At 39.1% G+C, this 13,032-nt stretch overlaps 1 protein-coding gene across 2 annotated transcripts in view; it reads left to right on the top strand.

Annotated features, from left to right (window-relative positions):
• The window catches only part of lamc3 (laminin, gamma 3), a 113,042-nt gene that overhangs the window by 75,616 nt on the left and 24,394 nt on the right, over positions 1–13,032 (top strand). For both annotated transcript variants that reach the window (XM_065266769.2, XM_065266768.2), the window contains exon 13: positions 4,561–4,794. In XM_065266769.2, the coding sequence (XP_065122841.1) occupies positions 4,561–4,794 (234 nt within the window). The remainder of the gene's footprint in view (positions 1–4,560; positions 4,795–13,032) is intronic.

The raw sequence follows: 13,032 nt of genomic DNA, 5'->3' as shown, positions 1-13,032 counted from the left end.
ATCTTCCTAGTTTAAAAAAATCACATTACATTTATGTTAACTTGCCTACATTAATCTGACTGAGAACTTTAGTGGGAGAAATTGCTTTTTCCTTTCCAGCTAACATTTTAAATATTATTTTCCTCACTTCATGTCTTTCTTTTCCATCTAAAAATGTTTCACGCAGCATCCATGCACTATTTCCCCATCTGTAACGGGCTTGTTATGCTTTCCTAAAATCCACTGTATTTTCAGTGAACACTCATAGGCTCGTTTTTGGGTGGAAGTGAGTGAGGACCCGTGTGGGTCGCTCATACTGGGCTTTTAGTTCATATATTTTTCGCACCCTTCCCTCGTACTGCTGAGGGTAAGTTTCTTTAAAGTGTCTATGTTTAGTTTCGTAATAGCGTTTAATGTTACCACTTTTGACAACCGCAACAGACTCCAAATGAGAAAAAATAAATGAGTATTTTTCCACCCACCTCAAAAAAGAAGTTTTCAGCACCAACTTTCCTAAATTATGAGAATGCCATTGTTTTTCACTCTCTGCTCTCTTCACTGCACATCTGTCTGTGATTGTTCTTGTTCGTGTCGGCGCGCAGCACTCAAACCTGGGTCGGTGTAGGACCCAAATAGCGCTACTGAGCTGCCTTTAAGTGCCTGATATAAAAAGGATTTTATAATAACGTTAAAAAGTATTTGCTTTTTATTTATTTCATTGCGTCAAAAGGATTTGCGGTCCGGAACGACGCATCTTGCGGTCCGGATTCGGACCGGGGTCCGCCATTTGGTGAACCCTGGTATAGACAGTCACAATCGAGCTCAACTTCAAACCTAAAGCTGGTCACTGAGCCATCAAATATGGGAAAAATTTCTTCTGAGAGAAACCGAGCGAAAAAACCACAACCACATGTAAACAGACCCTTTTTTGTTTCCCGGCGGCGGAGTGATATATCAGCGAGCAATGAGTCTTCCAAGAGAAGTCAATGGAATTTTACAAAATGCCAAATAAAACACAACAGAAACTGTTTTTCGCTACACAATATGTTTTTAATCATCAACGAACACCACAAACCACTCGGTGAGTAGCACAGTTTTGAAAATGAAACGTTAAGTGTTGTTTTAATGACATGTTTGTGAATGGTCATTGACTTCCATTCTGAAGCAGTCAAGAGACGCTTCTAAACGAGTCAAAAAATCAAGACACAACCCATTGTCAAAATTTCAGTGTCCATCACTGTAGTTCATCCAAAACAAACCAGAAATGAGACTCAAAGTGTTAAATACCGGAATTATACTTTAAATTACACTTCAAAATTTTCCTAATGATGGTTTCTGTTATTTTAATTATTTTTTATCATGTTGATATATTTTTAATAAACCAAAATATAAGTTTGGTTTAAGTTGTTAATTAGATGCTATTAGGGGTGTAACAACCTGTGTGTTTGTGATTGACTTAAATGGAAAAAATAGGCGGGGCCTATTAACTGGGGCTCCACCTCATGATCACAGGGTTCCCACGGGTCTTGAAAGTTTGTGAATCTGGGGGGTTCAAGGCCCTGGGAAGTTTTTGAAAATTAACATACATAGATACAGGTAATTGAAAGTGCTTGAATCTATTTTATGCAAGAAGTTTTATGGGAAAAAAATCCATATTATTACCTGTGTAGTGTAGGATAATATCATAATTATAGACTTTTTAAGCACACATGCTAAACTGTTCACTTTAAATGTTTATATCTTCTGTATGCGAATGTTGATTCATACCAAAATGCTTTTTTGCATAGTTGTGTTTGACACATGAAAACGTCTCGGGTTACGTATGTAACTGTTGTTCCCTGAGAAGGGAACGAGATGCTGCGTCTCCCTTGCCATACTTCCTGCGTCCCGCGTCACCCTGTCTTTGTTGTTAAGCCTCACCATTGGTTGAATTTGATATACATATTCAAACGCACATGGAGGCGTCCCCAAAGTGTCATCGCAGTGATGCAGCATGAGTTCCAGGAAACTGTAACAATGTATCTTAAAAAGTAACACAATGTAACCTTGCTCTCATAATGTGCCCCCCCATTTATTCCTTGAATTTGAGGGTATTGGACCTGGAAAGTCCTTGAAAGGTCCTTGAATTTGAAGTTAACTAAAGTTTGGGAACCCTGTGATCACTCACTACTTTGGTCCAAATTAGGTCATCGGCGCAAGATGTCAGCGGCCATTTTGGCTTCATTTTTTTACAATGGAAGTCTATAGAGACATGCCGTCCATATTTTTTACATTCTATGATTGAGTCACTGAACAAATAAAGTTTTAAATTCATGAGGCAGGTGCAGCAAGTCAAGTCTGAACTGAGTTCTGGGTTGTGGCTGGGTTATATTTGCTACATTGCACACATTTATCACACCGAATTCATGACAGGAATAAGATTTACTGTACTTTAATAAGCGATCAAATTGTCGTTTTTCTGGGGAGCCTGCAGTCTGTGCCATGCCCCTAAATTCTCCCCTGACCTGTGATTGGATATTGATTATATGTCATATGGCCGGATGTTTGCACAATTTAAACTGTTCAGTATTAAATATACTACAAAATGTAACAAAATATTGTAAAAGGTCAATTAAATTAAAACATAAATAAATAAATGTTGAACGTGTCATTAAATCGGTATATTTCCTTTAAAGTAAATCATCATAGATAGGTTTTAAATTTGCTTTTAAGAGATTTGCTTATGATTGTGGCACAGTTATCATGGCTAATGAAAAGCATGCATTTGTTTTATTCCTTAAAATTTGCTGTAATTCGAATAAAAAAGCTAAACATTATGGAGTTAAGTTTGTCACGACACAGATGCATACATCAGTAGGGAGCTGCTGAAAGAGTAATTTACAAGAAACTGGGTACATACCTGCCAACTTGTACACACACATACATGCTTTCTAGCTCATCAGCATGAGTCCCATCCTCTTTCTCTCTCCCACACATTCAATCTCTGTCTCTTTGTGTTTTCTTTATCAAAGGAAGTAAATTAAAGCTCACCAAAGACTATTATTATTCATCTCCCAGTTCTTACACAGTTGCTTTTATTGATTGAAGAAACTGCAGTGTTAAAATGAGTGCATGTGCCTTAAAGGAAAACACTACCGTTTTTCAATATTTTACTATGTTCTTACCTTAACTTAGACAAATTAATCTTTTTGCAATGCGTGCACTTTTAATCTTTGTACAGCGCCTCGTGAATGTGTAAGGATTTAGCCAAACCCCATTCATTCCTTAGGATCCAAAAAAAAAAAAAAAAAACGTTTTATTTTGTGCCACCATACTTACTTTGTGTAACTACTCATGTAACAGTCTTTAAATAGGGAAAACATGGAAGTGTTTGGTGGCATCTAAATTCATCCCTGTTTGGATCCTAATGAATGAATGGTGCTAGGCTAAATGCTAACACATTCACAACACGCTATACAAAGATTAAAAATGCATGCAATGAAAAAAGATAGGTATGTATTATTTGTCTAAGTTAAGGTAAGAACTTAATCAAATATCGAAAAACGGTGGTGTTGTCCTTTAACTTATCTACCTTACAGCCACAATATGCTGATTATAATTAATTTCTCTATAGATAAACTCGCGCTATAGATACTACAACAACATGCATGCATATCAAACTTATTGACAGTAACAGTGGTTTGAATGTTCAGAGGCTGAGAAGCAAACGACCCTGAGACGAGAGAGAGAGAGAGAGAGAGAGAGAGAGAGAGAGAGAGAGAGAGAGAGAGAGAGAGAGAGAGAGAGAGAGAGAGAGAGAGAGAGAGAGAGAGAGAGAGAGAGAGAGAGAGAGAGAGAGAGAGAGAAGTTGTCTGTGTACAGGCTCCCTCTAAGTATTTATGAAGCAGCATGGATCTATGAGAAACAAAGACCCACTCACCTTCGCCATGTTCCACCTCTCCTCCACCCAGTCCTTATTGATTAATTCATTCCTTCTTCATTTATTCATACGGTGATCAAAGATTCAATCTGTTTGCACCCAGTGGTCCATATGTCTGTGTGTAAGCAAAGGTGAGCTTTAGCAGGCAGGCTAGCTGTGATGCATCGTGAGGGCAATTGCAATTGGATGGGACACCGTGATTACTTTTCCTAAAGTGAATCTGGCATGACAAGTAGTGGCTTAGCTTAGTAACAGTGTGGCAACTAGCTTAGAATGCAAGAAGAAACGCTTAAGCAGTATCACACGGGCCAGAGCTGGCGCACTGAATATCAACACAACCGGGTTTCGGCCGAAGGCACAAGTCTGAAGGTTGAGCCGAAGGTAATGTGACTGGTATACAGAGTAATTTTAACAAGATGACAGTATTGAGTAACTTACTTTTAGACACAATATGGCAAGTTTTCTTCCACTAACCGAAATTGTTCCAAAAGAAACCAAATCAAGCGCAGGATATAAACTGGCAATGTATCTGAAAAGCCAGAATGAATTGTTATTCATTATTGTATGGATTGACTTCTTCAGTAAAAAAAAAAAAAAACATACATCAGCCATCACCCTGCTTTTTCACACAGTTTTTCTCTTATTTTTTTTCTCATTTACAGACACCTCACAACTCTCCATGGTAACCCTTGAATCTGCAGTCCAGTTAACTTATATGGGAGGACATGGTCCACTTGCTTCATGGGTGGAAGTTTGCTCATGTCCCACGGGATTCATGGGACAATTCTGTGAGCTCTGTGCCCCTGGATTCACCCGGGAGACCCCTAATGGTGGACCCTTCTCCCATTGTGTACCCTGTAATTGCAATCAACATGGGACCTGCCACCCTGAGACAGGTAAGAGAGTGGATTTATTTGTTTGTCTGTGTAGTCTGTAAAGAGCTCCAGTGCAGTGTGCCATCCAAACATACAGTAGTGTGCATTATTTTCTTTCTCCAGCAAAACAATCTCCATTTAAAGGTGTCATTTTCTTTTGTTTTCCTTTGTCTTTGGAGTGTTAAAAGCTGTGTGTAGCAGATCCGTAAAGTCGCAAAGATTAAAGTAAACACCCCAGAGAGATATTCTTTCTAAAAGGCTCATCCACGCCTTCCTAACACACCCCCACATATCTATGTCACTGTTTCGCATAACACCACCCAAAGTTTATGCAAAGAAGGAAGGTGTAACTTTAATATTGTTGCCCCTGCCATCGCTATGTTGTGGAGACCTGTATATGAGAGACAAAGCTCTAGATATAGATATTATAAATATGGCAGGTGTTATGTGATGATCATGATGTCAGTTTAAAGGTCTTGACGCCCTTTACTTTCTATTAGACCTCTTTCTCGTTTTCTGATCAAAGATGTTTGTTCTAGAGAAGTGTTTCTCAAACTTTTTCAGCGCACTGCCCCCCTTGTGTACGGTGCATTCCTTCCCCCCCAAAGAAAATTTACAACAAATTTGTTCTAAAACGTAACATTTTAAGTAAACAAAACATATTAAATTATACAAAGTAGTGCTGCTGGTTAGTAGCCTTATTTTTTTAGGCAAAAAGTTGAAATAATTGACACAGAATTCATGAAAAATTAATGTATTTTAAAAATGTCATAAAACTGGGGCCCCCCTGGCACCATCTCGCGGCCCCCCTGAGGGCCCCAGCCCCCAGTTTGAGAACCACTGTACTAGAGGAAATGGCACGTGAAACTTCATCGCTCACCAGCGCATGTGTCAATGAGATAAACGCAAGTTTTGTCTTAGCTTGCTTAAAGTTCCGAAAACTTTACAGCTATTAGCATTTTGTGAGTGCAGAGTTAGCCACGCCCACTTATTTACATTCCACGGTCTAGACGGAATAGAAAAATCTGTTACGTCTGACATTTTATTTCGTGGTAACGGAATTTACTGTCATACCACCCAGCCCTATAATGGGCATAACATTTCCGTCACACACTTATGGGGCGTGCACACCAAAGCTTTTACGCCCGCAGCCGGGGCATGTTTTCAGTGCAGCTATTTTCTTGTATCCATTTCAAATTTTTTTACATTATGCCAAGACACATTATTATTTGTAATGAAAGCTTAAAACAATTTTAATTCAAATGCAACAATAAATAAATAAAAAGGATGGTCCAACTAATGCACACACGTGTTAGATATAAAAATAATACAGACTCCAAAAATAAGATTTTCAACTAATAAGCAGGACAGCCATTCCTGCAGCTGCCATTATTGCAAGTATTGCGATTTGTCCTCTTCATTTATCTACAAGTGGTCTGTCTCCTCCTCCTCCTCCTCATATTGTCTCTAACTACAGTCTCTTTATTTAGTTTATTTACACCTTCGGCACATTCTCTTATAATCCCATTCCTGTCATATCCTTTACAGCTTCCTCTCATTCCCTAAGGTCTTCCTCTATTCTTCCTCCTGTTCTTTCTTTGACCCCATTAGCAGATAGAAAGGTGGGCTGTGTTTCTGTTCAAGCTAGATAGAGTTCACTCTCACAGTTCTCTCTTCCAGTAGACCTGTGAACAAGCCCCCAGCTAATTAATTGTAATGTCGATTACACAACAGAATTTATTTGTGCGTGTCTCCTTTAAGCAACGACTCCTGGCGTGGATTTGTGAATTTGTCTTTTCATCTCTCTCTCTCTCTCTTTGTCTTTCTTTCAAAGTGATGAGTAATTTCACCCTTTTAATATGCAGCAAATTAAATCCCCATCATTCGTATTATGGGCATAATGTGTGATTAGATTGGTGCAAGTCTTTAACATTACAAATTAATGTCAGACATGACTTTATCTACTACTTGGGGGGAGAAAAAGAGCAAATCGTTTGTAAGTATGAAAGAGAAGAAAAATGAAATGATGGAATGAGGAATAAGCATGCGGGAGAAAAGGAATCAAAGCTTCAGGAGCTTGATGAGCTTGAGGGAGGTGCACAAATATCGTATGCACAGGAAATCTCCACCTCCCTGGAGAAAAGGAGGAGCTGTCTTTCTTTATTTATTTATGAACCTGTTTAACTTCAAAGTAGATTTCACAGGAGTCACAGCGGGTGCTGTTCATTGCCATTTAGCTGCTTAAATATTTTCCAGGTTTGAACTAAGTCCCGGCTTTTCATTTGCATACGCTCACGTCGCTCTTCATTTTACCGTGCACCATAAACACAGTGTATTTTATGCTCATTTCGTATTCGTGAACCTAATTACGTTATGTTAGTGCTTTGATGATTGCTAATTTAATCTCAACGTAAGGTTGCGGTTTTAGCATGCCAACAGGCCACGCCCCTCCGATTTATTTCTTCAGAATGATAGTGTGTTGCTCACGGTAAAGTAATTTGGGTGTAATTGGCTGTTAATTGGTTATTAGTCTTGTCACTCAGCGCAGGTGTTGTTTGTTTGGCTTGAGATTGGAAAGGAGGGACACTTACCTCTCCAGCCTGGAGCTAGTGGTGCTTCATAATTGTGATTTATTTAAAGTGTGCTTCTGTGTGTCATATCTATTTCCCTGCGAGCAATACAACAGATTGGAGAATGTTAATATTTGCAGCAGAAAAATTGTATTCTTGCGTAACGTTGCGCCGGAGGGCTAATGAAGTCAAGCATATGTCCTTCGGATGCACGTATATTCTGTGCCTGCGTGTTTTTTGGAGTAAGTAGAGAAAGTTAATTTAAGGGATTCCATCCATAAAATTAAGCTGGGAGTGCTGGTATTTGTTTTGTATGTGGGAAAAGGAAAACAATAACAGAGGACCAGTTGTTTTGGCTTTTTATATAAATGTATAAAGTGTTTTCACTCACTGATGTGAAGCACATTCTTTCTTCACCTTAATATATGGATTGTAGTTGTGGTGTGTATTTCTCCTTTTTATCATTCTGCACAATACAAATGCATGGAGTAATCAGATTTGGATCAGCAAATTTAACGAAAACAATGAATTGCTGTATGCTAAATATATACACCACATGAAACGCCTCATATGTATCAGCGAATACAGAATTCCCACAAGCTTGCCTAAAACCACACAAAGCCTGACATCGGCTTGGCATGCTTTTTTGTTGTACATTTACATAATACTGTATGGTAGCCTCAGAGTTTAAAAAAATAAAGTTTATTCTTAGATCATCCTGTTATACGTGTTATATCTGAGAAAGTGTTAAAATGTGTTTTAAAAAGTGAGTCATGGATTTAAAAGCTTTTTTTTTCAGTATGTTCCATTCAAGTTTTCTCTCTGTCTGCTCCTACAGACACTATTGTTCTCATTTACTGCTGCAGGACATTTTAAAATGGGTGAAAATAGATAATGAAAGGAGAAAGAGGTTCTTTAACGAGAAAAGACAACTGTCGTTCTTGTCATAGGAGATCAGCAGTTTATTTTTCAGAGTCGTGAACACACAAACTCAACATCGAGGATAGAATGAAAAGTATATCTCATAGTTTCTTAACTTCCCAGCCTTATCCATACAAATGAATAAATACACATTTACATTCTAATAAACACACATGCGGTCTCCTTAATAAATCTGTTTGTTGTGAGCTTTACTCTGAGGAAAAGGGTTTGCAACAAAAAGTATTCTGCTAACCATCTGGAGCCTCATGAATTAAAATGCTACAGTCTAATTAGGCCTTTAATGTAGACCGAGCTTTAATGAATATTCCAACCGGCAACTGCGTTACGACGGATACACGCCGACAGGTATCGGGATAAAGATATTCTTTTCTTTTCCTAAAGGACAGCTGGAGGGTTGGGTCCTTTCATTCTTCTGTTTTTAGAAAGAGGGGAACGTCTGTATTTTTTTGTACTCTCATTCTTTTACCCCTCTGAAAGAGTCTGGAAGGGCCCGTGTGGAGGTGCTGACATTTAGCCACCGTTGAGCAGTGAATAATTTAAAAAGAGGAGAGGTACAAATGTCAGGCAAAGAGAAAAAACATTGCCCGAAGAGATGCGAGATTTCAAATAAAGACATTGATATAATAATCCCAGTAGACATCTGGCCGATGAATATAGTTGTGTTAAGCGCAGGAGTCTGCAGATATTTAGGATTCTGAAAATGCATTTCCCATCTTGTGTGTCTATTAATTGGACTTAATTTAAAGTGCACCTGTTTCATTGCTAAAAAAACAATGTTATTTTGTGTATTTGGTGTAATGCAATGTCTTCGCGTGGTTTATGGTTAAAAAAATGCATTGTTTTCATATCGTACATTTTTGTGTACGGTTTGCGTACATTGAATCCTTCTCCTCCCACTGTGGTCCGAGACCGAGTCAAGACCGAGTCTTTGAAGGAACAAGTCCGAGACGAGTCTGAGCAGTGGCGGTTCTAGAAAAATTTCACTAGGGGGGCCAAGGAGGGGCCAGTGTTTTACCAGAGGGGCACATAAAAAAATGGAAAGAAATTATATTTAAAGATTTTAGGGGTGGTTACAGGAATTAGTTTAAGACAGGACTAGGCCTTAGTTTAATTAGGAAATATAACTAGTTTTAACAAACATGCCTTACTAAAAACATTACTTGTGTGCATTTTGAAGCAAAACAAAGGGCACTGGTGTATTCCCTGCTGAAAAAAACAGCCAGCTAAACCAGCATCAAACCAGCATAGACCAGCATAATTCGCATGCTGGTCCATGCTGGTTTGATGCTGTTTTTTTTCAGCAGGGTTTTAAGATATGGCATTGCAAGTTGTTTTCCGTTTGGACAGCTCTTACATTTATTTTAGTCTAGGACTAGTCTAATCCCTTTCCGGGAAACTGCCCCTTAAACTTTATTTTACTTTACAATCATATAAATATTTATTTAATAAAAGAGTGAGTGCAGGTGCAAAAGGGGAGCTGGGCTCTTTTCTAAAGCACCCCAACCGAAAAGCATGCGAGCCTACTCAATAAACTTTATGAAATGCAAACTTTTATAAAGACAAACGTTGGTTTTAGTTTACATATAAACACACATTGCTAGACAGTTAGGGACCACAATCTAATCAGTATTTAAAATAATATTTATTTTAAATTGTAAACATTTTTATATGTAACATTTAATCTTATTCCTCCAATTGTATGCACGTATATGTAAGAGCATAATTACAGCGCATTTTACAATGTGTAAACTTTAAAAAGTTAGCGAGATGTGGGTTTTGCCGGTTGTTGATGAGTAACAGCTGTGCATGATCACCGCGCTTAAGCAGCCACGTCACAGGAGAACCATTGAACAGTGTCCCAATATGAAGTGAGCTAGAGTCCTTACCAGTGCCCAAACCTGCATACACACTCTCAACATCGGGAGGTTGGGAACAAATTGAGACACTCGCTGAGCAGCACCTGCAGCCAGCTACAGTGGTTGGGTGCGCCGCTCTAATTCGCCCGTGTAGAACGTTGCGTCGCATTAGTTCCGCTTTTGGCGCTCGCGTGTAAAATCAAAATAAATGTATACTTTTTTATTTGGTCAGCACGGGGTGGCCACAGGGGTGGCCAGGGACATGTCTACAGAGGCACGGGCCACCCTTGGCCTCCGTGTAGAACCGCCACTGAGTCTGAGAAAGCAGAAATCGGTCTAGAGACTGGTCTCGAGTCTGAGAATGGACTCAAGTACTACATCACTAACTAAAACACACTTAAGCCCTATTCGGACGGGATTAGTTTTACAGGGGGACCTCTGAGAAAATTGTGCTTCTCAGAGGTCCTCTGTGTTTTTAATCCCGTCCGAACCGGCCATGTCTGTGTTTTTCTCTGAGGACCTCCGTAAGAATTCCAGAGCAATTTACCTACTGTTTTTCGCCGAACTCAGAGGTCCTCTGAGAAATTTAATCCCGTCCGGATGCAAATGTCTGTGTTTGCCCGCAATATCTTTTGAAAACGCGGTTCATTTCGTGTTTTGGCCAACGTGATCTGCCGTAAGGTCTTACTAATGTGCGTATATTGTATTTCCTGAGTCCCATTCATTCAGATATGGATGTTTTTACGCATTCGGCAAAATAAAATAATTAAATCAAGACGAGCTGAATATCAAACACAGTTAAGACTGGCCACTGTAATATCAGTAACGTTATAAGAAACTCCGTTCAAAGTTCTTCAACTCCGGAATGGTAATGTTAATTAATAAAGATAATAAATTGTTATTAATCATTATTTCTTTGGGTTTATTATAAGCAGACAGTTATATAAAACACGTAGGCTAACGTTACTTTAGTAGGATTTGTATATTTTATTTTGATTTGTTAAAATTAAATTAATAAATTACATGTTCTTTCATAATTTTACATTTAAAGCAAAATATTAAACATTACAAACACGCGTATCCAGAGCACGTGCTCTTCTGCAACGCCCAAATGCATGAAACAGACACTCCCATCTCTGGAATAGCCTGCATCATTTTAATCCTGTCCGAATCGGTACATAAAATCACAGACGTCCTGGGGGACACGTTGAAACTCAAACGTTGTTTGGAAAACTAATCCCGTCCGAATAGTGCTTTACACACCAAAGGAAATGTAAAATTGTGAATTGGATAATTGGTGCCCTTTACGATAAACCTGATTAATCTTGATTGAGTAGTCATTAAATATAAATCGGTTTCTCTTTGTGAGACTGTTGACCTGAAATCACTGTCAGCCAAAAAGCTGTTTGAAGAAACAAGGAGACTTTTATTCCAGAATGCAAATGAACAAGCTCTAAGCCAACAGTTTTTGATCTGCACACAGGGAAGGTCTTGTTCTGTTTTAATGCCTTGACTGTGTTTCTCTCTGTGTGTGTATCACATCTGCCTGTCAAAAGGTGCCACATCTGTCTCATATTACCATAAGGGCAACTCTAACATTCGCCGAGGGCAACAGGCAGATGGTAGCAAGAATTTCTTTTACACTCAAAAGGAATTAATGTAAAATGAATGTAACTCTCTCTCTCACTCTCTCTCTATCTCTCTTTCATTCTCTCTCTCTCTCTCTCTCTCTCTCTCTCTCTCTCTCTCTCTCTCTCTCTCTCTCTCTCTCTCTATCTCTCTCTATCTCTCTCTATCTCTGTGTGTATGACTTGGAGTCTGCCTCTTTATGCTGATGAGCTTTCCATGATTAATCATTTCAGATGTATTGCACACATTCTCATCAGCAATCGCAGTGCTGACAAGAATGTTGTCATCTGTCATCTTTAAGCCTTCGCGTTAGAGTGATTTTGAATGCCTTTGGTTTAAATCTACTTGTCACCTGTTGCCGTTGGATTGCAACATGGTGTGGGCACTGAATGAAATGAAAATCTCTCTCCTCATTGGCTACCATTTGCTGCACACATCAAGTTCAGGTCATTGCTGCTCGCTTGCAGAACGACCACTGGGTCTGCCTTTACTCTGTGTTGAACATCTACACCCCATCCAGAACCCTGCGGGACCCTCACAAATGACCACAAAATCACTCTCCCGCTCATTCACCTTTACTATTGCTTGCTGATGGAATTGTATTCCAAACTCTGTCTGGTCAGCTGCATCCCTCGCAACATTCAAAAAACATTTGTCAGAAACCTGTTGAATGCTCTGCTTGTAAAAAAATCTCTAGCCCTTATTCGCTTCTGAAACAGGTATTTTCTGTAAGAACCACTGAAACAACCACTGAACCACTTCTCATATTATTGCCTCCCTAAGAATCACTCTATTGTTTTTCTCCTTATGTAAGTCGCTTTGAATCAAAATGCCTGCTAAATGCCAAAATGTAAATGTAAATCACTCACAAAAGAATATTTTCTCTTTAGTCTCGTGTAAAGTGGGTGGTATGACCTGTGAGATGTGTAAACATGTAGCTTTTAGCCACCTTGTTAGTGTGCCTGACTCAAATGCTGCCTCCAGTTCAAATCCCACTCAGCGCAGGTCAAGTGGAACCGGTTGCAGTGGTGCCGTGACCCAGAAGGGAGTGAGGTTTATGGGTGAGTGTATGGGTGTGGTTTTTAAGCCTCATTCCCCAATCTCAAGAGGTGCACTTGCAGAGATTAGAACCTTTAGGAGTACATTTACTAACAGCTTGCGCCAGTGCAAACCATCATTTTGCAGTTGGGATTTCCTAAAGATGCACAGTAGATAATTAGCGCTGAAAAGGTGTGGTCTAGTTTTTTTTTGCAACTGACCTT

The sequence above is a fragment of the Paramisgurnus dabryanus genome, chromosome 5 (assembly GCF_030506205.2).
Source record: "Paramisgurnus dabryanus chromosome 5, PD_genome_1.1, whole genome shotgun sequence".
NCBI lineage: Eukaryota > Metazoa > Chordata > Actinopteri > Cypriniformes > Cobitidae > Paramisgurnus > Paramisgurnus dabryanus.
The sequence above is the reverse complement of the archived record's forward strand: the minus strand, read 5'-3'. Positions and strand labels throughout refer to the sequence as shown.